Source organism: Calypte anna, chromosome 3 (assembly GCF_003957555.1).
Source record: "Calypte anna isolate BGI_N300 chromosome 3, bCalAnn1_v1.p, whole genome shotgun sequence".
In the NCBI taxonomy this organism is placed as follows: Eukaryota; Metazoa; Chordata; class Aves; order Apodiformes; family Trochilidae; genus Calypte; species Calypte anna.
This window is the reverse complement of record NC_044246.1, coordinates 79,126,625-79,153,738: the sequence shown is the minus strand read 5'-3', so window position 1 is coordinate 79,153,738 and position 27,114 is coordinate 79,126,625. Positions and strand designations below refer to the sequence as shown.

The window sequence follows — 27,114 nt, the reverse complement described above, 5'->3', positions numbered from 1 at the left end:
GGAAGGGGCCTTGAAGCTCATATAGTTCCAACTATATGGAACTATGGACACCATCCACCAGGACCAGGTAGCTCAAAGTCCCACAGAACCTGGCTTGGAACACTGTCAGGAAGGGGGCAGCCACAACTTCTCTGGGCAGCCTGTTCTAGTGTCTCACCACCCTCACCACAAAGAATTTCTTCCTAACATCTAATGTTTCTAATATATAATCCAAATCTGCTCTCTTTCATCTTAAAACCATTACGCTTCATCCTCTCTCTACATGCCCTTGCAAAAAGTGCCTCTCCAGCTTTCCTGTAGTCTCTTTCAAGTATTGGGAAACTGCTGTAAGATCTTCTATAGCCTTCTCCAGGATGAACAACCCCAACTCTTTCAGCCTGTCTTCATAGGAGAGGTTCTCCATCCCTTGGATCATCTTAGTAGGCTTCTTCTGGACTCTTTTCAGCAGGCCTATGCCTTTCTAGCACTGGGTGCTCCAGAACTGGACACAATACTCTCAAGTGGGGTCTCACTAGACCAGAGTAGAGAGACAGAATCACTTCCCTTGTCCTTTTTGTGCACGCTTCTTTTGGTGCAGCCAAGGATACTGTTGGCTTTCTGGGTTGGAAGCACACATGGCCAGCTCATGTTGAGTTCTTCATAAACCAACACCCTCAAGTACCTGTTGCAGAAGGCCAAATGACCAGGTATTGACAATTACATCACACTGTAAATTACTGTAGTGGACTTCTCAGCAGGTAGTGTTTCTCAGCTAAGCCATTAGTGAGGTGCAAATCAGAATGTTGCCCTGGAGCCACTTAACTGCAATGGTAGGTGAAGAACTCTTGAGAAGCTGAAGCATCCATGGCTGGGAGCAGATGCATTCATCTCCAGTGGTTACGTAAATTGATTGAGCACTGTGCTTGAACTCGGAGGTTGCTGTCTCTAGTTGAAAAAACTTGAGTAGAAGTTGACCATGGTTGTCATTCTGTGTTGATGCTGTGCTAGGGGTGAAGAGGCATGTTAGCAGAGCTATGGTTATAGCTATGGCAGACCAGAAGATGCTGTACTCAAGGCAGTTATGCTACACTATTCTGTGAACTACAAAAGATTGTCAAAAGCTGTGTAAGGACCACTGAAGCTGTATAAGGACCATTGGAAGAGAAAGGTGCAGGAAACGTGGGATGTAGTTCCTCTTGACGTCTTGCAGATCAGGAGCCAAAAGGAGTGGGTGAGACGAGACTGCTTTTTCCAGTATCAGTGCAGTCAGGTTTTTGGAATTATTCAATTCACATGGAAAGGATTAAGGGAGCACTTGGATGAAGGGTGAAGTGAAAGGTGAATCAATGAAAAGGCACCAAGCAGACAGGGAGATAACTACTTTGGAAGGAAGAATTTGCTAGGATGCAAATGGGGGGGGTGGAACCTTGTGGAAACTGCAGAGTTTTTTGAGGTAAGGTAAATGGGGCTAAACATGAATGCCCTCAAAGAATGGAGCTAAATGACAGATCATTTGGTAAAAAAGAAGTGGCTATAGAAAGAATGAGAGCTTTAGCTTTAAAAGAGTGTTGGGATGAGTGAAGTGTACCTGGAGCACAGAGCTGGGACAGTGGACTTGTGAATGCAAATCTGATCCAGCTGACTAGTAAGCTGTTGGATGACAGGCCTTGCTTTCTCAGGACAGGTTTGAAAACAGTTGAAACTACCATTTCATTTTTTAAGGAACTGATGTGTGACATTATCTGACTGAGGTCTCCCTTAGGAAGATGTAGATGAGGGATGCATAGTTTCTCGTTTAAGTGGCAGGTGGATGCAGCCATGCTCTATTTTGTCAAGACTCAAATGCTTTTGAGTGTATAGACTTCAAGGTCTTGTGGTATTTCAAGGACATAAATGAAGGCAGGTCTGAAATTCAAGCCTGCTCAGACTAGGGTGTTAGCTCTGGGGATTTTCAGGACTGCACTCTAGACTGCAGGTAAAGCAATAAGTAGCTCCAAGGCAAGCCTTGAGATGAATCCAGTGAAACGTGTTTTGTGTGAATTCCCATTGTGTGTGCTTGGATCTCAAGATAAACGTGAGCTAGTTTACCTTCCTGTCATGGAAGGTGAGGGGGGAATAAGCTACCTCAGTCTGGCTTGTGTTTGATGCAAGATAAAGGCATGCCTGTGGGCATTAACTGCTCTTGGTTGTGTTAGGTTAACTCACATACCTGCAACTCAACTCCTTTCCTTATGTACTTGAATAATTTCAGTGGTTTGATCCTTAACTCCTGCCCTGGAGTGCTCCTTCTCTCTGTGGCATGGTGTCTGCTTCCCTAGTTTCACGCCATTCATCCATCTCCCACATTTCTTACTCAGTTTCAGCGTAGTCATGGACTCTTGACTGTTTGGTTTATATCCATCGTATTTTCCTATTCCTCTTATCTCTTTCAGAAGTATCTCAGAGATGTCTTCTTCCAGCTCTTGTATGTCTTGTGCTTTGGATTCCATGCTTGACCATGATGGTGTTTTTTCTCTTGCCTTTTTTTTTTCCTTTTTTATCTCCAGATAGATGTCATCTCCTCATTTCCCTTTCTTAGTTATAACAAATGTGAGAGATGGTTTTATGCTTTCTACACCATGCTCACAGAATGTTTCTGGAAGAAGGGAATTTGTAACTGATGTCTTTCACTTTTTTGAATTTATATCTGTCAATCCTTAGAGCATCATTGGAACACCTTTTTTTTTTTTTTATGGCATAACATACTCTAAAGAAAAAAAAAAGAACACAGGTGTCAAATTGAATAGATGGATTTTAAATAGTAGACTTCATAACCATACTTTCTGGGTTTTCATTTACTGTTTAGTGGTTTACTAGGAACAGGTGTGCCCAGTAGAAAAACTTACACATAGAGTACCCCAAAATACATGCATATATAGGTCAGATTTCTACTGCTTTGTCTAATCTCATTTTCAGTGATCCATGAATTTTTGATCAAGAGTGAGAAAATATATTGCAGAAACCATTAGAGAAGCTTAGATGTGTGGGCCACATGTTACCATGTAAGGTAAAACAACTGAAGTAAAGAGACTTCATTGTAGCAGTCATTTGGTTTTTATATTATCTAGCTGCTAAACCTGATGATTTTACCACTGTATACTTAGTGAGTGAAAGATTCAGACCCCAGGTATAAGAGCATTTTTATTATTTAGTTCATGTCTTGAATTAGTCTCCTTTTTTGGTGTTCATTGCCCCATCCACCCCCTGAATTGTTGTCTTTGCTGATGTTGAAGGCATGTTGAGGAAATAAGTTCTAAATGTGTTGCAGTGTTATTTTTCTTTGGAGGTTTTGACTGGTGTACTTGTGTTAGGCTAACAGGAGAGCTAATGTACCTCACAACTGTAAATTTTACTTCTACCCCTGAGCTTTGAAGATAAGAGCAATATTTCAATAATTTTTTTTGTAGTTTTTACTGAAAGCAATTTCCACCTCATTCATTCTTCTGTAAAACCAAACTGATGAGCTGCATCCTTGTGCTGATGCCAACAGAAAAAACCATGTAGTTTATCAGAGAGATGTCTGTGCAGCTTCTCACAAATATTCTTTGGTAGGTTTCTGGTATGATTTGAAGGTAGATTTCAATTGCCATTGCTGGTTTTCTTACTTGTTCAATGAACTTGTTTAATGCTCATCTGCAACCCCAAATTGTTCTGTGCAATGAGAGCAGCAATGTAAGTTTTGTACATTTGCTGTGTTAAGCTGTAGTTAAGCATCAGAATCCTTCTCCTGTGTTAGGACATTAGCTATATATATATATATATATTTATATGAGTGCTGAACTTACTGTCCTGTATATGCTGAACATCTCTCTACAGCTGAGAAGGCCTTGCAGAGTTATTAAATCATTATAATAATCCTTCACATTTTTCAAGGATGTTAGCTTCTTACTAAGGGAGTCTAATAAAAGAATCTGTCTATGTAGCAGATTTATTCTATGATCATCTCCTTCAGTATTATAAAACCCTGAATCATAGTTGGTATGCCAATAGTCTAAGCCGTTATTGCAACACTGAATGTTCATAAATCTTGTGTTTAAATCCCTGCCTACTGATACACTTGCAACTATTTTCACAGTATCAAAACCCCACCACTTTTGTGTGAAGTAGTGACATCTATCTGAACTCCTGGAAAGAGAGTTTTGGCTAAAACCAAGGAAATTTGAATAAAAGTTTCCATAAAGAAGACACTGCAGAAGGAAAGTTTGTTGAAGTGTCTTTTATGCAGCACTTTTACATCTTTAGAAATACAGGAACAGGGACTGGATGGATAATGGAGTTCTGCAACTAGTTCATAAAATTGTACCCCACGGGTTTGTGGGGAGTTTTGTTTGTTTCTTTTCCCTTTCTTTACTCTGTAACTTCTAAAATATAAGAAAACCCATGCAGGTATAATAATTTGGATTTGTGATGTTTGGAAAATTAAGATTTGACAAATGAAAGCATGCTATGTGCCTCAGGGGCCTACTATCTTGCAGATCTTGTGTAAGCTTCAGAGAGGATTTTATTTTTTTATTCCTTGAAGCAGAGTGTTTGCATTGTACTTACAAATAATCACAGTCAACAGAAGAGGTAAACCAAAACCAATTTGAACAAGGCCATCTCTTAGACTTGAAAATCCTGAGACTTGATGGTGAATCAGTACAGCTCCTGAACCTCATAATAATTCCATTATCATCCTTGTCTTGAAGCAAGTGTGTCCTGTAATTGCTGCATACAGGCACAAAACCAGCATGGTATTAGTGATTAAATGATGGGAGTTCCAAGAAGAGTAGAATTCTAGCTAGGATAATGGGGATAATATTTCAAATACATCTGACCTTTTAACAACAAACTGGAATTAGGCATTCCTGGTATTGTAATGGAAGTTTATGAAACACATGCATATTACACAGATGTTCATCAGCTGCATTAGATGTTCTTCTTAGTTGTGTGGTATTTTGATTTTATGTTGCTGTACAAAGTTCTAAAGAGTACACAGTCAATTACAAAGCCCTGAAATGTAAAAAGCCACAGCTGGTGATAAGCATTACCTGCTAGTCTTGTCTGTAGTCCTTTTTGATTTGGGGCAGGCATCTCTCATTTCTGAGTGCAGCAGGATTTGTACAGCTTCATCTGCAAACTTTTAAAATCTCTGGGTTTTGTTGTTTTGTTTTTCAGAGTATGTGCTTTCATTGTGGAAAATTTTTATTCCTGCATCTTAGCTTGTTGTTTGTTAGAAAAAGAATTCTTCCCTGTACAGTTTTGATGTCTCTTGTTCTTGCCCCCCCCCAAAATTAGTTTGTTCTTGGATAGTTAGAGCTTGAGGATAGGCAAAATACCTGATATTTCTGTTAGTTGCTAAAGATCATAGTAAACATTTTCTCTGTAGTGTTCTGTACTTTAAAAAATTACTTAAACCAGGCCAGCTGTTGTGGTTTTTTTTGGTGCTAGGTTTTAGGAACTTTTGTCCATATAGTACATGCATGCTAGACATGTATGTCATCATCACTTTTAGCAGTAACATACCTCTGCTTTCTTGCAATCCTAACCATCTCTGATGCTCTGATGCTATTGAGATAATAGAGAAAATTTTTTTGTGAGGGAAAGTGTCAAGGACTTGATTGGTGTAGCTAATTTTCCCTGTCAAACATGTGCAAGGCTGTCTCAAATGTTTGTAGAGTATCCAGACAGGAGCCATGAAAATGATTAAAGGACTGGAAAATATGCCTTCAGGTGATGGAAGCAAGGTATTTATTTAAATAAAATTAAAAACCAAAAGCAAACAGCTAGTGAGTCACCTTGTAGGTGTTTATAACCACCTAAATAAGGAGGGAAAAAAAAAAGATTCAGGAATGATGGGTGTTACTTGTTTATCACAAGTTGATTAAAATTTAATCCTAAATCCTTTAGATTTAGGGAGCAAATTTATGTATTGTGTCTAGTTAACATTTTACAGCAAGCTGTTATATGTTCCACTGGGTTGCCTGCCTCTCAAAGGACATATCCTAAATAAAATGGGAAATTCTAAGGGCAGTCTCTGTGCTACAGCATGCGTTAAGGGAAGTGTCTTGGCCTTTTATTGCAGATTATACAGGACTGCAGTGTTCCTGAGTTAGGTACAGGTGGTTTTGACCCTGTAAGTCTCCTTAGAAATACACATAATGCAGAAGATCATAGAGATTGACAAGTATGGTAGGTGAGATAAAGATGAGAAAGAAGTATAAACTGGGCATTCCTTGTGTCCCAATCCTTTTGCTTTCCTGCAGCTCTCTTTCTGCACAGTGCCTCCTACACAGACTTTTTTCCCATTGAAACAAGAGTGAGGCTATAGGCATGTTATTTTATTTTGTGCACTAGCATCAATCCTCTGTCATAGGATTTCTCATGAAACTTGATGAACCAAGATAAATGAGGATCAGAGTGCAATATGTGCAAATGAAAAATCAATATCAAAGCAGACAAATTAATTCACGCACTGGATTCCTTCTAAAAGAATCACTCATTTTGGGCCCTGTAAACAGCTCTATTAAAATCAAAATAAATAAGTGAATAGAAAATTTTAAATAGAAAATTTTATATTCAAACAAAGCTATATGGCCTTTTAATTTTGACTCTGCACTGTTACTTCTCTAACAGTCTTCATTATAAAGCTGTGCAGCTCATTTACTTAGCTCTGCGCTGCTTTAAAGGCTAAGTTTATAGCTTCAGCTGTTCCATTTGTATGTTTTGGTTTTAGTCCATTTGTATGTTGTAGGTTTTAGTCAAAGACTGAGCTTTTTTCATGGAATCTCTACAAATTGTCAACAGTAAATATACTTTCAAGTGATTCTGATACATCATTCCATTTAGTTTAAAAGCCTAGGGTCTAATAATGTAGATGCTTATTTGAGTTTACTTTTAACTGAGCCAGGCTACAGTGATTCTATAGCCATAGTGAGCCTTATATGCACTTGTAAATATCTACATGACTGAGCCAGTATTTCTAAAACAAATGCAGAAAGACAGAGAAGTATATTGTATTTAATATTAAAATGTAACCACAAAAGAGGGAGACAGGCACTCTAAAATACTGCAAATGAATTTAATGTGAAAGTAAATGTGAATATAAATGTTTTTAAGCTGCATGAAGTTCCTTTTCTCACATTGTTCTTCCATGACAAGTTTTTATTTTTTAGTATCCTTCAATTACAGTGCTAGTGGAACTGACAAGTGTGTGAAATTCTTAGGTAATTAAAACAGCCTAATTCATAGCAATGTTCCAGTTAGATAATACTGGTTCACCTTTCTTCTGTTGTACAGTTAACATTTCACTCATTTAAGGAAATCTTTCTTAAACTTGAGCTTGGGCTTTGCAAGGGCTTCTTGTTAAAATAGCCAGTGTGCTCTGCAGAGAGCTCTCTCTGTTAAGAACCACTTTTAAACAGTCTGCATCATTTCTGCAGTGTCTTTAGAAATGTAATTGGACAGATGGAGGTGCTGGATTGGCACTGTAAGTGTCTTTGCGCTGAGAATAGTATCAATAGCTAATAATAACTTTGAAAGGCTCTCCAGATAAATTAGTGACTAGTGACCTTATAGCTAAGGAATGTTATATGTTGTTAAAGTAAAATAAGAAAGTACAAATAAAGACTTGGTAGGTATTGCTTTTGAATCTAATATGCATGCAGGAAATTTCAATAGTCATGTATTTTAGTTCTGTAATATTTTCTCTAAAGCAAAAATCAAAAGCAGAGGTAGTCACCACTGTGCTGTTGCAGAATTTCTGCTGATGAATGTAGGAGTGACTGCTGTGCATTTGTTTGGGGTTTTTTTGGAAGTTTGTACTTCTTGAGGAAATAAAATTTAAAAAATGCATAGGCTTGGTAATATGCAGGAAACCACCACTTAAAATCTATGTTGGAAAGGAAATGCTGAACCCAATTCCTCAGAAGCATTTGCATATTAAAAACACTGAGAGTATGTTTCACAGAAGTTTCCTCTGATTTTTATCTGCAGGTCACTGTCAGTGCAGCCTTACTTGTAGAAATTTTCTTTTGCCTCCCATATTTCAATTTAAGTTAACCATGTTCTCCTTGGACACTACCAAGTAATATACTCAGTCATTTTTTCCTCATGTTCTTGCTTTGGATGAAGTCAGAGAGGTTTATGTGTGTGTTTCCTGTTAATTGCCCCAAGTAAAGAATTAAATCCTGCAAGGCAGGGCAATTTAAATTATTTTTATATATTTATATATAAATATGTATGTACCTAATGTTCTTCTATTTCTTTTCTTTACAATGTGAAACTTTAGAATAGATATATACATGCAAAATAACAGGGAAGCTTTGAGTATGTAAATATTTCATACTCTTTACTTACGTAAGAGTCATTTTCTACCAGGTACATGCAGATGCCTTTTTCTACCTGAATTCACCTTTGCAATTGTGTGCAACTTTTAAATGTTTATTATAAAATGTCCCCCCACTTAAAAAAAAAAAAAAAAAAGCACTATACTACAGGTTGTGCTCTCACAACAGACATTTTATTTGTGATCAAATTAGAATCTGGGTCTTAGGATTTGAAAGACAAACGCATTAATCCCCTGAAAGATTCAGTCAGTCTCTGTCAATTCTAATCAGGTAAAGGCAGTGGTCATTTTGCTTCAGAGCAGTTGGAGGGATTTTTTTTTTTTTAATTGAGGGAGCTGGACTTTTTATTTCAGGCTTATTTCATCTTCCAGGTAATAACGTACCTATTGTGTGTGAAGAAGTACTGCAGGATTTAATACATTCACATGTCCCCTTAGCTATCACAGTTCTCTGTAACTTGCAGAAATCATTTGTAGTCATCAGCACCAGCTAGGAAGTAGGACACAAAATTATGCTGGTTTTGATAAAATGGGGTGGGGGATAGAAGGAAGGGGGTTGTTAGAGTAGCTTGGGAAGTTTATTGCTTGAGCAGATGACTTAAGAAAGTGAATTTATTGTGGTTTGAAGGAGAGGTAAGAGGAGAAGTAAGAGGTTTGAAACATCAGTCTGCACATAACTGTGTTTTCCAGGTAGAACATGGACAAATAGGCTTACATGGTAAAGTGAAATGCACTTAATTTCATAGTACTTTCTGTGCAACAAGAATAATGTGTGAGCTGATTTAAAACTGAACAGTTTACTTTGCATTATTCAGCAAGACCTTGTACAAGTTTCTAAATCTAGCAAGTTCTCAGATGAACAGTAGTATGTTTTCTGATGCCACAATATTAGTAGAAGATGATAAAACATAGTCTCCTAAATGCTGCTGAAATACATGCAAGGGGTTGGTTGTTCTTAGTTTGTCCAGCTGGAATAAGAATAAGCTTCTTGACCATCGATACCTTTTTGTTTTGGCCAGGAGGTACTCCAGATCTGAATTTCCTGCAATATTCTTTCTCATACAGGCATTTTGTGTTCAAAGTTTAATTCATTATTCTAGGAGAGTTCAAGCCCCCAAAAACCCAGGCAGAGAGATTCTCTGGGCAGTGTGTTATGCAGTCTGTATCAGCAAGCTGTGCTTTCCTTGCAAATACTTGTAAGACTTGCCTTTGACTCACTGTCCAAAAAACACTGTGCAAAGAGAAAGGAGGAGGCTGAAACTATGATACAGGTATAGAAGTGTAATTGCAGCTGCCCATGTGCTTTTATGGTGTTGTCAGAGTTAGTTAAATATATATCCTGGTTTTCTTCAGTTAAATTCCTCAATTTGTAGTATTTGTGGAAAGTAGGTAAAAGAATTGTTTACAGTGGTGAGGAAGCACAAAGCAAAGTCTGCTTGTAGCTGGGCTTTCATAAAAGTTATCCCTTTGGCTTTCACTCTATAATGAATTCTTATACTTCCCTCCAGAAATCTGTCTTCAGTCTTAAAAAGAAATCTGGAATAGGTCACATTTTCCTATTTTTCAGCAGTGAGTGGTATCATTCAGCTTCTGGATAAAATTCAAATAATTTTTCTCTTTCAGATTTTTCTTATTGACACTTTAATGTTTAGGATACCATGAAGCATTGGGTTAGAAAACAGAAGAGAAATTCTCTAATATGCCCTTGCCTCTTTATATTGCTTAGCATGAGAAGGCTGGGAAGGCAACTGGGTGTTTTGGCTCACCTTGGGCTCTTAACTCTTTGCACACTACAGTGTCTGAAGCAAGATGCAGATTTGACTGAAGTGTGCCACACACTGGCTATTTCCAGAGCTGTCTTTTTAATTAAGTAGTGACACTTCTTGCTTGGTGGAGATGAGTCTTTGTCCCTTGCAACCTAGCTGGTGGATGATGAGCTTCTCCATTTCTCTCATCTTCTAAATGGAATTTTATTTTAAAATGCAGATTTGTTGAGCAGTAGCTAAAAGCAAGCAGGAACCAAAATGTAAGGGAGCTAGCAGTGTAATAATTGCAATGCAGAGGTTTACTTTGAGCTTCAACAGGTAGCATTCTGTGAGACATGGAAAATGGGGTTGTTCTTTAGATCCCAAGACGCTATACTGTACTATAAAGCAATCATTCCTATGTTTTACATATATTTTTTTTTACATTATATTTTAATACAAGTGGCTGTTCCAGGGACTTGCTGAAAAGTAAGAGGTCTTTCTACTGTCTTTCTACAGCCAATCTATTTTTGAATTTTTTGTCATTCCTCCCAATACTCCTTGCCCTGTCTTGCCCTTGGCTTCACTGGTGGCTGCAGTTGCAAGAATGACTCCCATCATCCTGGCAGCATCAGCCTTGCTGGAGATTTCATGCATTGGGATGACTCCTGTCTTCTGGTATTAACAGCCACAATGGAAGCAGCCTGACTGGTTTCTCTTTCTTCTTTTCCACTTCTTTTCAGACCTAGCATCATACTTGCAATGTGCAGCTCAAGTATTGTTAAATCAACTGGAAGTAAGAAGAGTCAGTGCCATCCATCCACACTATCTTTCTCCAGATCACAATATGTGTTTTAATTAGAGGGTCTCATGACATCTGCTCCTAAAATAAGGACCTAATTTATGATTTTAAGAGCAACCAAGGAGACAAGAAAGTAGCAGAGGAGGAGTAATGGCAGTGCTGTTCTGTACTTTTCTCATTGCATAAGAGTTCCTTATTTTGTAGATGAAAAGGGTTTCCTAACTTACCTGTTAGTATTCCTGGAATCAGGATTTACTTTATGGTATAGGTTTCTTTTCACTGTCTTTGAATTTACCATGAAGAAAAACAGTTCTCCAAAACAGTTCTCCAAAAGAAACTTGTAAGTCTGTGGGCAAAAGCATTGCTACTTGTGAAATTGGCCACAAATGACTAAAGGGAGGTTTAGATGTCTGAGGTCTCCAGGGAGCCCTGTGGTGTGATTTCCATCTGAACTCTGCGTGGCTTAAGCAACTAGAAAATAATCCAGTTAGTATGGTAGAGCTGTGCAGTATCTGAAGTATTGATAGTTACAGAATAGTAACCTTTTCTCTCTTGTTATAACTAAAGATCAACCTTCATATGGGGGAAGAGGCAACAGAGAGTAAGGCAGTGTCACTGCAGTCTCTCCCATCCCTCCTCTGTAGCAAAGCCACCTTCTAATCCTAGGTGTCACTGGTTCATCAGGCTAAGAGCACTTTTTTGATACAGATCCAAAACTTAATATAGTATATTCTGGTCCCTAGAGTAGCTCTGGGTCCTGTGGGTGACTGAAGGAGAGTGCAAATAAAGCCTTTATCTGACATGTGGTGGCACAGATTACTCTAACTAGAATCATCCCTTTTTTTTACACTCTTTTATTCCGCTGTTTTCTAGTAATGGTGTGAGCATTCTGCCTGCAGGATGAGACTAACGTACATCAACTAGCAAAAGTACTTCATTAGCATCATGCAACCTGTATAAAATGAATTGGAGGCTTTCTAGTGCCTAATTTTAAACTAGAAAAAGCTATTAATTTTATCAGTATGTTGCTAAAAATGTTTATCTTTCATTTTCAGTGTTGAATATTTTATTATGTTGCTATTGCAGTCACTGTTCATCATAAGCAAAATAGCTTTGCAAAATTGTTTAGTGGGTTGTGTTTAGCTCGGGCTCACATGATCCTGTTGCTTAATTGTTTTGAATTATAGAGCTGGACAATAGAACTTGCCTGATATAGTGAATCCCTGTGTTAGGTGATACAGTGGTGTTTTTTTTAAACTGTGTTCTTTAACCTTCCTAGAAAGAATGAGTGTATTGTGTTTCTGCTACCTGATGCAGCTGTTCCAGCAGCTAATAATAATACTTAACAAATGCAATGCTTAAAATGATGAAGTATATTTTGTTCAGACCTTGTTGACCCTTTCTGTTTGCTTCACTCCCCCCAGACAAACGTGTTGATGATTGGCCCTTGATGCAGTCTCCATTTCCAACACTGACTATAAGCACTATTTATCTCCTCACTGTCTGGCTGGGCCCCAAATGGATGAAGACAAGAGAGCCCTTCCAGATACGTTTCCTGTTGGTTGTTTACAACTTTGGAATGGTTCTACTCAACTTCTTCATTTTCAAAGAGGTGTGTATGCCCTCTCACAGGAGGGAATTCCTATTTAACTCTGAGGGTGTCTGCAGGTTGCAAAATGAAAATAATCTCATATATTCACGTTGCCTGGTGAGGGCGAATGTGTTGCACACACTTTTAAAGCTGAATTTGCCTTTCGTGTGAGTATTTCTGTAGCCAGGTACATTCTGTTTGAGAATAAATGCCCCAAATGAGTCTAGAGAGAGAATCTGTGTACAAGCTATTCCATATTGTTCTTAGATTTATATTAGTGTAAATAGTGGACAGATTAACTAAATTGTGCAAAGATTTAACACTTGTAACTTTTTTTTTCTTCTTTTGAACAATCCTAAAGTGTGTCAGAAGGTTTCCTTTTAGAAATTTAGCTGTTCAAGATGCAGACATCTGTTGTCTACAGTGAGGAAAGTATTTTGTCTGTAAGTTGCCTTTTAGAATAAGAATAAAAATTAAGTGAACTGTATCTTTAATAACAATAAAAGGATACAGTCTTATATTACTTGGTTTGCAAAGTTCTCAGTGTATTGATTTTAACAGATTTCAGTGTTGCTGAGGTTTTCCTTTGTTAGATTTTCTGTGCATAGGAAACTACTAGTAACAATGCAGTGGATCAGCTCCTTAGCAGTAGCTAATTGGGATTACTTAAGAGTTTGGTAATCATTATTCAAGGATAGGTCTCCAGAATACATCTGATGCTAAGGAAGGGTTTATGCTGCTGTGACTTTGCTCCTGTGGATTGAGGGTCTTCTTCCTGGAAGATCTTGAATCACAAATTTGCAAAATCCATTTCCACAAGTAAGCAAATTAACACAACAGCTAAAATTACAGCATTGCAGAGCTCTTTCTGGCTGGTCTGTTCTGTACTTTGGCTAGAGAAACATGGCATATCTGATGATGTTTTGCATATTGACCCTTCCCCAGAGTTTCTGTGATAAAAATATTAACTGATTTCAGCTTTTTTAAAGATGTAGTTCAGTAGAACTGTAGCCATGAGACCTCAGTCATCATTTTGTGTATTTTTTCCTTGCACTTTTTAACTAAGTAATAAAATACTACAGGTGAAACACAACTTAATGCTGACATGCAAGAATAGTTGTGGGAATGGATGAAATCCAATAATCTTGGGAGTTTAAAACTGAAACTCCTCTTAAATGAGTTCTGCACTATTTTTGCCATGTCTGTCTTTTCCACTTACTCTTTTAAATTGGTTAATTTTATCCATAAGCTACACCCATATGGCTTGTGGTCAATTAATTTTGAATCTGATGCTGTTTATAGGATAACACATGTGTTTGACCTTTCCAAATCAGTGAATTAACATAAAAATTAACAAGACTGCAAATATGCAGGTTTTGCTGATAGGCTGAAAGCTCAAAATTTTAGACACAGACAGAGGTTCTATTTTCCTGCTGTTTCAAATGGTAGGTTGTTATTTAATGGATATTAAGGCTATGGATACAATCTTTACAGTAACTGTCTTTGCTTGATCTTAGAACCTGTAGAAGGAAGGAATTCAAGTTTCAGTTGTTCCCTTTAACTGGGCAACTTCTGCTTCAATCTGTGGGAGGTTTTCAGTCACAGTGTGCCACTGTTGTAATTCACAGTAGTATTGTAATTATTATGAGTAAAATGATATGCAGTTTGTGTTTTGTAAATGGCTGTAAAGTTTCCAGGTGTTGCTGAGACCAGAATTTGACTGTGAAATGTGTTAAAATGCTTATTTAAATAATCATCCTGATGGCAAGATGCATTGTTCACCTGTGATAACTTACATTAAAATAGTAAGACCATTAAAGCCTGGTTAGGCTGTCTAGTTCAAGACTCCATGTAGTGGACACAAATTCAGGTTCAAATCTGGAGCAAATTTTGCTTAGAACATGCAGAAGTCCTAGATGCCCCTATTTTGCCACAAAATGTTGCATTTCTTATTCTTCTTTGAGGCAGTCTGCTGAAGTCAATTAATTGCCTTTTGCCAAATGAACCTTGACCAAATTACATGGCAGGTTGCTGTAAAGGTTGGTTATTTTCTCTAACAATACAAATTAAACTGTTCCCTGCTCTTCTCTGATATTACCAAATGTGTTTGTCTCTGCGTGGGACCACTCTAGAGACCAGTGGTGTTACAGCAGCTTTTAAATCATAGAATCATAGAATGTCAGGTTGGAAGGGACCTCAAGGATCATCTGCTCCAACCCTTCTAATATTATTTTTCATATGATATGTCCCAGCACCCTGTTGGGCTCAGACTTAAAACTTTTCAAAGTGAGGGAATCCACCACTTCAGCTGGGAGACCATTCCAATATCCAACTGTCCTCAAAGTGAAAATGTTTCCTCTTGTGTTCTATCAGAAGCTCCCCAGGAGCAACTTATGGCCATTACCCCTTGTATTATCTGTGTGACTCCTTGTAAATAAGGAGTCTCCATCTTTCCGTCTTCTTTGTAGCCACACTTCAAGTACTGGAACATCATAATTAGGTCTCCCCTAAGCCTTCTCTTCTCAAGGTTGAACAAACCAAGTCTTCTCAGCCTCATGGCCTTGGATAATAGAATTGTTTTAGTTGGAAAAGACCTTTAGATCAAAGGGTGATGCAGAAGTAGTGCAATTTCTTCCTTAGGATCATTTCTGTGGACAGTTCTTTCACTTCCCTACTTTATTAGACATGTACAGCAACTAAGTGCAGGGTTTCACAAGGTTCTGTACACTGGCAGTATCTGGATGACACTTGTCTCTACATCTGACTGCACTCCTAGTGCAAGATGAGATATCAAAGTAAGCTTGAATTCAGTCTAAGTAAGATACAAGTCAGGATAGCATTAAGAATAGTGCCTACCCATACTTACTATGGACATCTTTTTGTATCACCCTTTACTTTTATAGCTAACAATTTACAGGTTATGTCTGCTTCAGTGCTGTCTTAGATCCTTAACAGGGTGAGATAATCTGACTTTAAACAGTCTTGGATCATAACATTGAATGTCAAGATCAGAAATATTACTTGAACATTGTACATCTCTAAGCAAGTGTTCTTCTTCCCAATAGGAACCTGCTGAAAAGTCAAGTTTATCTTCTGTTCAGGTTATTGCTTTATTTGGAGTGGCCCTACAGGAGCACTTCATGTGCTCTATGCCATTTCCTTTGGTATGAAATGGGGAACTTTTCTTCACCTAGTTTCTCTCATTATGTTTTATGAGTGCTCAGTATTGGCTGTTCAGGCTTTTTTTTTCTTTCCAAATGTTGATTGATGCACCATTTTAAGAAGAGTAGATCCAAATTATCTAATCCCTGTCTCTTGGAGAGAGTTCTCTTGAATCCATCATGAGAGTAGCATTTCTGTCATTCACAGTGAAAGCAATTCAGTATTTTCTATCTCTGAATCTAGAGCCAGCAGAAGGAATATTCCTGTTTGAACAGCTTGAGGTCATACTGGCATTCTTACTGGTTTACACAGGGCTCTAATTATCTGGGTAGACACAAGCAGGGAAAACCGAATACTTTCTTTTTAATTTACAAGAAAAAAACCCCAAAACAACAGGTTGTTAGAACTGAACATTAGCTTTCTCCAATAGTATTCTCAGGGCTGATAGGTGTATTTTAAGTATTTATGTTCAGGTAAATTTGTTGTAGCAAGAAAGTTGCTGAGAATTGTTATGAACATGTTATCTGTAGGATCTTTTCCCTCATGTGTGACTTTGATATTTTCAGCTGTTTTTGTCATCAAGAGCTCGAGGGTACAGCTATGTCTGCCAGACTGTGGATTATTCAGATAATGTTTATGAAGTTAGGGTGAGTATTTCTTTTTTGTATTTGTATATGAATGTATGTAATATATAGCTCTGCATGATGGTTTAGGTCTTGTCTGAAAATAATGTTTGCCAAGTTCTCCTGTCAGCCATGACCATATCCTTTATTATTCTCACAGACCACTTCAGGTTGGATGACTTAGCACATAGCAGGTTTAATCAAAGTGCATCAATGTACATGCATTAACTTTCATCTGACTGCTACAATTAGGAGTGGTCTTAAAGATACCATCCTTGGCTTTATCTGCAGTTGTACCAACCAGAATAAACTTTGTACAGATCTTTTTGTTACCTAGACCTTGCTGAAGTTTATGATATGAGGGTAACCACAGTAAAGGCACAGTGTCACCATCAAAGCAAGTGAGATTTGCCAGCATATACTGTGGTTGCACTTCCCTCATACTGGTGAGACAGCTTTTTATCTCCTTTACCCATGTTTGACTTTATGAAGTGTTTCTGGCTTCTGGCAAATGTATTATCAGTACATTTCATTGTAGAAACATTTCAAATGTGTAATTTTTTTGGAATGCATTCAAATGAAAATCAAAGTGCAGATGCTTGTTAATTTCCATAATGCTGTTGGTTAGCTTATGTACTAAACCTTATCTTCCAGCAAAGAATCTCTCAACTATTCTTGCAAGTTTCACATACAGATTAGAACATGTTCCTGAAAATGTAATGAAAATTGTGTTATAGTATCTGTCTACAAGGTGGCTGCTCTGCTAACGGGTAGTATTACTCAAAAGCTTGTGCTCGTGGCAGGGTTGGCAGTGAGAAGGATAGGTTTGAGTCTTTCATCATTTTGAATCTATTGGCTGATATTGCAGAACAACTCTGTGTGTAGATTTTTATTGGGCTTATGGTAGTTACCTATCTTTTACCTTTGCCAATACTCTATACTCACTATTTCGGTTCCTAGAATGCTTCTGTTAATAATTTTGTTTAAAATATATATACATGTAGCCAAGTATAAAAATGCTTGAGGGGGTTTTCTTAAATAGATAAGCAAAATAATTGTTCTTCTACTCAGCTGTGTGACATTGAGAACTGGTATGGTACATACTGAAGGAATTTTTGTATTAGTCAAGCACAAGTTGCTGAAATTCTCTTTTATAGACTCACTTTTAGGTCCACTTGTTTGTGGATGGCTGTGAAGGAGCCAGACCTGCTCAAAAGAATCATCTTCCATTTTGTTCATTACAACAACCAAAGCAGTATTATTATACTATGAAATAAAGGCAAAAAGCAAAATGTATTTGTTGCATATGCTATGTCCAGAACAAAGAAAGGTTGCTCTAACAATATCTACTCTGATTTTCCTGACTTCCTGAAGTTTTTTGCAAACTTGTGGATTTATATAAACTTTATATCTAAAGTTTTAAGTTGTAATGTGCTCAGTTTGCAGCTGAGAGAGTTGAGGAAGCAGGGAAAACCAAGTTCTCTCAAGTTGTTGCAGCAACTGTATAGTATGTTATCAGTCAAAACCCTGGTCTTGATCCTTATCTGGTCATCCTTTTGAATGAATTTGCAGTTTAGGTAAGTAAGTCCCAATGACTGAGGCAGGAGTAGAAAACCACACTTTGCACTTTGTCTCACTCAAGAGTCTGGGATACGTTTTTGGACTGCTTTACAGTGCATCATGCTCTGCATTTGGAAGGTATGTTGTTGGGTTTTAACTCTACAGGACAAAAAATACCCCAAAATCTCATCAGGATGCCTTTCACCCCCATTTTTCATAATACAGACCTGAAAAAAGCAATTTTTATCTGTAGATAAATGTGGGCTTCTTTTTGCAGCTTTGAGTTTAGAATTGATAAACTATGTAGCAGATCTCTCACACCCTTTTAGTGGCTCTAGATGCTTAGAGCTATTACTCTTAGATGTTGGATACTTAGACCCAACAGTCTTGGATCTGTCGTTGCTGGCTTTTCGTTGAAGAATCATACTGCACTGCAACAGTAGACTTAATTCCTGGTACAGTCACTTTATTTGTAAAACAAAGAGTGAATAAGTCAGATAAAAGAGACTCTGGGACTAACTCGCATGGAAACAGCACTGAGCCCAGAAAACATTATGGAACATGTTCAAGAAAGCAACACCTTCATGTGGGGCTTAGAAAGCTGGAACAAATATTGAAAAATGTGAAATTAATTGCATATGGTGGTCTAAATGGAAACTTAGAAGCCCTATTAGGACCTCTGTTTCTGTCTTGCCTGGAATGGGCCACTATTTTGTCACATAGTGGCCCCTTTGGACCAAAGCTCTCGCTCAAGATGAGGGGTTGAGAAACCATCCTTTGTTCCTCAGAGGAGTAAAGTGAGCTGGTGATGGTGATCCTGGATGCCAGATAGTGTCTCCCCTCTCCTCCCCAACCCACATCATGTGTCAAGGCAGAAAGCCAGTGGGCATTTCAAGGGAACAGTTAAGGGTGTGTGGTGGCTTCTCCCCTGCTCAGTTTAGCACAGGGATCTGGAGCTCACAGACCTCTTCAATCAGACATAGCCTCTTTGTTTTGCCAATTTTTAAGGGGATATTCTTCCATGAATTTTTCTTCCATGAATTTTTCTTCACCTTTACTGAGCTTCTGGGTTTCACTGACAATTCTGCCAGTAATTTACACATCGTATGAAGAGGTTGGTCCTCCTGCTCACTGTTTCAAACCTCCCTCTGCCTGTTAATCTCATCCAGACTCTCCTGGCTGTTGTTCTGCAAGAGGCAATGGATGACTGGAGAAAGCAGGGATGGAAATGAGATTCCACAGCTGTAGACATATTTGTAGGAATTAATGCATGTTCAAGTACTTATCTTCTGGGTGCAGTAGGTAGCTGCCTTACTGACTGCTGGAAGGAAGTTGAGGATTTGTGTTCTGTAATTGGCTATACACAAAAATTAACTGTTCATAATAGACAAGAAAGGAAAAAGGGAAGAAATTCCCCAAGAAGGTATTTTAAAGGAGCTGCATCATTGTATAAAATTTTTTTGTTTTAGTTTAGGAGTGGAACAGCTGAGGTGTTAAATCCATGCTTTATAGTACTCCTTTGAAAGCTCCAGTATCTGTACAGAACAATTTCCTAACATTTTCTAACTTGTGGCATGTTAGTATCTGTGAGTGGTCACTTTCACTCCTCTGCTTAAATCTGTGTTTCCAAGCTCAAGGTTCAACTATTTTATTAGCATTTCTGAAGAGCTGAGAATGAGGAATTTAGGGCTGTGTGAGTTAGTTCCTAGCTTGAAGTGTCCTGATTGTAATGGTAAAGCTGAGCTATGCTTGATTGTAATTTACATGGTTTTATTTGTCTAAGCTTGAGTAGTTTCCTTTTATGAAACAAAGTAATTCTTTACTTTAAATTTCTGTGAAAAGAAAACTTGACTTAACAAAATAGACTTTGTGGTCCTGTAAACAAAACTTCTATAACTGAAGCAGGGCAAAGAGTTCTCTTTAAAAGCCCCTTTAATTTTTCATGTTACTATTACCTTCTAAGAAGTAGTTGCCCTTTCAAACCCTTAATGGGTACCTGTCTCCAACCTGAAAACAAAGAAATAGGGTGTGGGAACAGAGTCCCATGTTAAAACAGCCCTCTCATCAAAAACTCTGCAGCAGGCAGAGGTCATGAGATTGAACCTCTTGTTGACCCCCTTAATCCTAGGCTGTAATGTAATCTTTCTGTGCCATCTGGTGTTTTAACAGACCTGGATTGGCACCTAACAAAAAATTGAAAAGTGGTAGAAAAGGTATGGTTGTGACTAGTATTATTAATTCCAGAAATAAATGTCTTTTTAAAGCATATTTTCTTTTGCGATAAATCTTTCTTGCTGTGTGTGATGAAAGGCTACAGGTTAGGTGCTAACTTCTGATGCTTTACAGTTTAATATTTCCATCTAGTCCTGACACAGCTTACATATCAGTGTCTTCTTTTGCTTTATTTCTGCCCTCTCTCACTGCTTGCATGCATGGCTTCAGGCAAATCACATCTGTTTCACTTTTTTCTCCATCTGCAAGCTAATGATCAAAACATCTGCATGAGCTATTAGGAACACTGAAGTAGATCATAATGCACAAACCCTGTCAGGCTAGAGAATATCAGTGGTAGTAAAATTTGATAGTAGGAAGAGAACAAAAGAGCTGTCTGGCAAAAATCTACAGGAACAAAAAAAATTAGCAGGCATAATCCTGCAAATAAACAGATGCTATTTTTGTTCTTAAGTGATGGGAAACATTTTGGCCAAAGGTCAACTGATTTTGGTCCATGGGCTGTAATTGCTTTCTGTGCAAGGCAGGGGGAATTCAAAAGAGGAGCAATGAGATGTGTTAAATGACTCTTCTAGGGGCATATAGTGAAACTGTGAACTTGGGCATAAAAGTTTTTTTCCACTTCTGCTCTGTGTCATACAGTAATTTGGCTACTTTTTGGCTATTTACCATATTTGCTTATGGGCTATTTGGCTTATTATTCAACTGTTTCTTTGACAAAATGCACTTTGGCTTTAAAAGAAATTTTATGGGAGTTTGCTTGTAATCACCCTATTGATCCTTTAAAAGTTTCTGGGAAGGAAGGACCTCCAGAGAGCTCACTTTTTGTACTTCTGGCTTGTCATTTCATGGGTATGACCCAAAGTGTTTATTGTTAACTCAAAAGATGAAAAGATGTTTATCTTAGTTTATTTAAGAGATGCAACTTTAGCAAAGATCTGTAACAGATTCTGGACTGTTATGCTAATTCATGGGTGTGAGACAAAGCCATGATGTGGGTGTTATTAATCACCTGCTACCTGTCACAGAAGCAGAACCATACTGAATATTTAGCAATGTGTGTGTGTATATATATTCACATAAATATATATTTATACAAATATATATTTATACAAATATATATGTATAATTCTTGCAGTTTGCCATGTGTCTGGGAACGCCAGGAGCTGTAGGAGTCACTTTTCCCTTATTAAGGTTCTCTCCAGCTTTGACAGATGTTAGTAACTTTTTATATCAAATTGACAAAATCTGCCTCCTCTTCCTGAAACGTGAAATAAACTAAATCCCATCCAAAGAGTGAAAAAGGTATTTATTAATGGATGCATTGAAATCTGCTGTTTGGCAACAGCAAGTTGTGCAGTCCCTTTGGGAAACTGCAGAGCCTGCAATGCAGATCTGCAGCATTTTTCTGCTCTTGTGCTGCTTTTTTGCTTCTGCTGAAATCTCTCCTAGAATTTTCACAAGTCCAGCTATGGCTGTGACAAACTTAACTCTGAGGAGAGATGTGTTCCTTTCCTGCTAGTTTGGAGAAGTGGAAGAAAACACCATACAAGGCTGCAGCATTGCTCTGTACAGCATTGCTTCTGACTCCCCTTTATCTCACTTGCCTAATAGTTTGTGTGTGTGTGTGTTTGGGAGGGGAAGCTACTGCTGTCTTAATTTCTGTCTCCCTTGGGGACTGAGGGGGTGGTGGCATTATTTCTTACCATGTGTTAAGGTAAGAAAGTCTGATTTCCCATCAGATGAGTCCTGAAAGACCAGGTGAACGTCTTACAAGTCAGTGTGTTGTGACACTGCCTGCTCTCCTTGCTGGTGGTTCCATTTCCAAATTTTTTTTTTCCCTCTCTCTATGAGTCACCATCTGGGATATGTTTTGGTCCCACCCTTGCATAACAAGCTGGATGACTTGCCATGCCAGGAGCTAGACTTGTTACTGTGCTTTGGCTTCTGGAAGGGAATTACCACCATACCTCTGGATCATAGTATTAGCAAATTGCTACATATTGCTTCTTGGCTTTACCTGGTACAACAATATCCTGCTTTCAGGAGGAAGCCGTATTTATGTTGCATCTTGGGCAAGATTCACTGCAATGGGTGGATTAGAAAAAGAATTTGGGGTGTGTAGCACTTCCCCATTGGATAGATGGCTTATACCTCTGCAGCCTGTGTGGCTCCCATGGTTTTACTTCTTTTACTCCCTGAGTGACACAGAGTCACTGGGGAATTGCTGCTTCCCAGAGGGGTTTCTGGGCAAACCAGAAGAAGCTGAGGGGACTTTTGCTCTAAGGGCTGTGAAATCTGTACTGCACCCAGCTCGTAAGAGTGATTTGGAATCTTCCCACCCATATTCCTGTGGTACTGAAAGAACTTTATATAAGGTTTCAACCTTTGCAACTTCATTTTATCATAATATTTCTGCCTCATTTGTCTGGCCACATCAAAGTGTTGTGTCATTAATACGGGAATCCCTCTGGTGTTCTTCTCCCTCAAAGCTTAAGTCAGAGAATGAGGACACAACTCCTGGCATTTAACACCTTACGTAAACTGTTCAGAGGTGGCAAAGCTTTTAATTATATTGGCTCTTTTTCACTGTTGTGATCTGTGAGCAGTAAACTGAGAATAATGCTTCCATGTCCAGAATAGGTGAATGGAGTATTGGTTTGTTGTTCTCATACTGTCAGAAGTTTGACTCCACCTCAATATTTACCAGAATTTGGGGAAAGAAGAGGTATCCTCTTGCAGCAGATAGGTGGGGAGAACTTTATTCCATTCAGCTTGGAATAACTAAAATTTTTGTTTTCCTTTTTTTCATTACAGATAGCTGCTGCTTTATGGTGGTATTATGTCTCTAAAGGAATTGAATATTTGGATACAGTATTCTTCATCCTGAGGAAGAAATTTAACCAAATTAGTTTCCTTCATGTCTATCACCATTTCACCATGTTCACCTTGTGGTGGATTGGTATTAAGTGGGTTGCAGGTGGACAAGGTGAGTTCCATGCCTCCAGTATCCTTTTGACTGGACACAAGGGAGAATTATGATTGTTTGGGAACAGTGGAAAAACATTTTCATAGATAACATTATAATATACATTACTGTCTAAATAACACTGAAGCAGTGTTTAATGCATGCAGTCTTCCTTTGTGGGAAACGTGGGGGAGGAAAAGATAACAGGGCAATAATCTAATCAATTGCAAAACATTTTTTTTTCCTCATGGGCATTAATTGCAATCCCAAAGTTCTGTCTTCAAAATTATTCTTGTTCTGTATGAAACAGAGAGATGAACATGTCTTGCCTAACTTTGATTTTTGCAGAGAACTGCAAAATGTAATTACAGGCCACAATCTGTGTGCAAACGTAATGAAGTTAATGGACAGGTTACTTTGCATTTGTCTGAGTTTGGGGTTTGCTTTCTCTTTTAAAAAAGAGGAATGTCTAAAATTCTGAAACCTTCCCTTGACAGTGACACAGAAGATCTGTCAATTAGGTTTTAAAGCCTATTCATAATGGCACCAGACTGTAATTCATTATCAGCCTTATTTTTTTCTTGTTTCCTTTCTAAAGCCCTCATCAATTAATTGTATTCCATTGTACTTGAAGCTTTGCCTACCCTTGAATTGTTTCTGTTATTTTGCCTCATTTCTCTCAAACTATATGCTCTACAGAGCTAAGGGTTCAGGGCAAGTACCCTGTCTTCTCTGTAATGTGCTTTGTAAGTTTAAGACACCAAAAATAACATACAGTAAATAAACACCAAACTAGTATTTTGGGGGTTTTGTGTCAAACCACACTAATACTTCATGCATGGGGGCTTATGATCTCATTTACCATAGATATCTTGTACTGAGTGTTTACTTATATTCAAATGAAGAAATATTTAAAATTAGTTACTGTGTCTGCCCTTGAACTTCTCCCAAGTCATCTGCAGGATGCAGGTACTTTGCCAGCCATTTCATGATCTTTATTGGAAATTAAAATAAAAAAAAATAATAAAAAAAAAAATATAAAGTTTAAAAATTTCAATTTTTTGTATTCTTGCACTGTTTTTTAGTTTTTAGCCCCTGCAAAAGTAAAAGCAATAGTTGCTCTTCTGTATTTATCTGGTACTACTGCATAAATGTGGATAGGTCTGTGTTCTGGTGTTTCCTATTGGACAGCACGTTGCCTGCATAGACTGAGCTATTATTTAGCTAACTGGTTTTAGACCACATGGACACCTGAGCTGTTTGATGTCAGCAGCTATTGTCTGTATGGCCCAAACCTTATACATCAGAGCCTGGTTGAGACTCTCTGGCTGTGTAAGAATACCTTAACAAGATAAAATTTGTTTCTGCTAATGGTTGCTAAACTTGACAGAGCAAAGAGACCTTTCTTTATGGAAATGAAAACTGTCATCTTAGTTGCTAGCATGGATCATACTGAGAAAAGTTATATTATACACTTATATATTTAAGAATGCTGATTATTTTTAGTCATAAATAAGGAAGCTAAAGATGAGCATTTTAGACAAACTCACTTGGTAATGCCCTTAAACAACTTATAACCACAATGAAGTTTTGTTTTGTATGATTTTTGACCTCTTTAACCAGAATTCCACACAAGTTTATTGACTTCTCGCTAAGAAGTGAACATTTAGCATTCAAATATAATTTAATTGATTTGAAATCAGAACCTAAGAAATTATACTTTACATTGTCAGATTCTGCTTTTCATAATCCTTCAGCAAAGCAATTGCACTTAAATTACCGTAACCAACGTGGAATCCATGTGAATTATGTTCGATGAAAATCCTAGGAAAAGCTTTTTCATAAGCAGTTCCATGCAAGATGTGACATTCTACTTGCATGGACAGGTATTTGTGTCACTCCATGTTGGCAGCCAGGTCTATGCTACATTTCAAAGATGGAAAGAAGCCTGGCACGTCCTGTGCTTTGTAATTTTTACTATTGCCAGAAAAAATTACTAGAAAAGACTTGGTTCTTTGCTCAAAGTAATATGACAATCTTCCCTTCTATTCCTGGACAGCTTTTTTTGGAGCTCAGATGAATGCATTTATTCATGTCATTATGTACATGTATTATGGATTAGCTGCCTGTGGCCCTAAATTTCAGAAATACCTGTGGTGGAAACGATACTTGACCATATTGCAATTGGTAAGTAAAATTTCTCCCTTTCTCTCAGGAATCATTGCCTCTGAGTGGAGGCAGAGCTTTGAAACAGATGCTGCTCTTTCCTGAAGTTCTTAGCTGTCTGATACTCACAGCTTAAGTCAGAATAATTCTTGGAGATGAAAGTATTTATATCATTTCTCAAAAAATATACAACATAGTTTAGTATGAGAAAAGTCTAATTCTGCTATACAAGTTGGATCAACTGAATTACAAAAACCTGTTCAAAAGATAGAGGAAATCTAGACCTCTTAATGTCTTCTCATTTTTCTGTTTCTGAAAACTGGTGCTGGGTACTGCAATTAACTTGGTGGCCCTGGTCAAGTGTTACGTGTGCATTCATGATGTTACGGCCAAATAGAGCTTCCCTACCACCTCCCAGCAACTTTATGCATCAGTCAGACCTACAGAATACAGTCAGACCTTTTTGATTCTCTGTTTTCTGTCTTTCAGGTGCAGTTCCATGTGACTATTGGCCACACAGCCTTGTCTATTTATATTGATTGTCCTTTCCCTAAATGGATGCACTGGGGTGTAATTTTCTATGCTATCACCTTCATTTTCTTGTTTGGTAACTTCTACTATCGGACATATAAGCTGCCCAAGGAACCTGTAAAGAATGGCAAAATAGCAAATGGTGCTGTTGCAAACGGAGTAAGCAAACCAGAAAATAATGCAGTGGTGGAAAATGGAAAAAAGCAGAAAAAGGGAAAAGCAAAAGGAGAGTAACTTGATCCAGGCCTTAACTATTGTTGGCAGTGAGGAACCTCCAGTTTGGTCTGTAAACGGAAGAGAAAAACACTATCTGTACCAATTAACCTTAGGTTACTGAAGAGCTAGAACACAGGTATTTTCATTATTTATGAAGATTGTTTTAAGAACAACACTAAAGTTGAATTTCTATTGTAATTATGTAATTACCATGCATTTGGTCTCTGTGTAAACTTGTAGACTGCTGGTGTTGGTGAATGTAAGGAAGAATTGCAGTTGATCCCATGTTTAGCAGTCCAGAAGTTAATACTACCCTTGATACAGGCAGTTTTGTTGGCACCCACGTTTCTTGGGGGGAGGGAGGGGAAGGAAGTAGCATTTGGATACTTGTGTTTTCTTTGCAGAAAATTATTAAATTTCAAATCATGATGTATTATCTAAACAGAATGCTCAACTTTTCTTGTCCTCCTTGGAGAGTATCTTCAGACACATTATGTTTATGTGCTGTCAGAACAGTGTTTGACTTTTCAGACATTACTTGATTTAAGTATCTATTACAATTGTGTTTTTTTTCTTGTGTGGAAATATACCTACCTCTTCATCTGCTGAAAATAATATTGAGCATTAAATAACTGGTTTCTGATATATGGAGTCCTATAATATAAATACCCATTAACACTAACTTGAGAGGGAAAAATATTTCCTGTGGGAGTAAAAGGGATTTTTGGTGGGTTTTTTTTTTTGGTCAAGTCATCAATAAGCTTTTCCAATGTAAACTTAAATTTTGGAGTGGTACCTTTAGTATAGCTAAGTGAAGAAAACTTTTTAAGAATTTATAAATATGAAACAATACATTGTTTGAAGCAAGCAGTAAAAGTAAAAGTAGGTCTGCTGCCTGTTGTCCATGACCTGCATTAAAGCTGTGGTGCTGAGACTGAAAATGGTAAGGTGATATTATGGTGGAGAGAAAACAACAACTTGTAATTCCATTTAGAAATGCTGTGTGTGGGGGTAGTCATGCTAGCCACATGACAACCACTTTATTGGAAGAGAGAATTTGGTTAAAAATACTAAATACAGCAAACACAAAATGTTGAAAATGCTGCTACTGCCTGATACATCAGATTTCCATTCGTTGGAATGGAAAAATATTTAAAAAAAAAAAAACAAACCC

The 27,114-nt window shown here is 37.8% G+C and overlaps 1 protein-coding gene across 1 annotated transcript in view; it reads left to right on the top strand.

The window, feature by feature from the left end:
• Positions 1 to 26,575, top strand: part of ELOVL4 (ELOVL fatty acid elongase 4) — a 32,349-nt gene extending 5,774 nt beyond the window's left edge. Inside the window, exons 2-6 of the mRNA XM_030447456.1 lie at positions 12,316 to 12,503; positions 16,211 to 16,291; positions 22,877 to 23,048; positions 25,087 to 25,214; positions 25,683 to 26,575. Coding sequence (XP_030303316.1) covers positions 12,316 to 12,503; positions 16,211 to 16,291; positions 22,877 to 23,048; positions 25,087 to 25,214; positions 25,683 to 25,958 — 845 coding nt within the window. The 3' untranslated portion in view covers positions 25,959 to 26,575. The remainder of the gene's footprint in view (positions 1 to 12,315; positions 12,504 to 16,210; positions 16,292 to 22,876; positions 23,049 to 25,086; positions 25,215 to 25,682) is intronic.
• Positions 26,576 to 27,114: the final 539 nt, after the last annotated feature.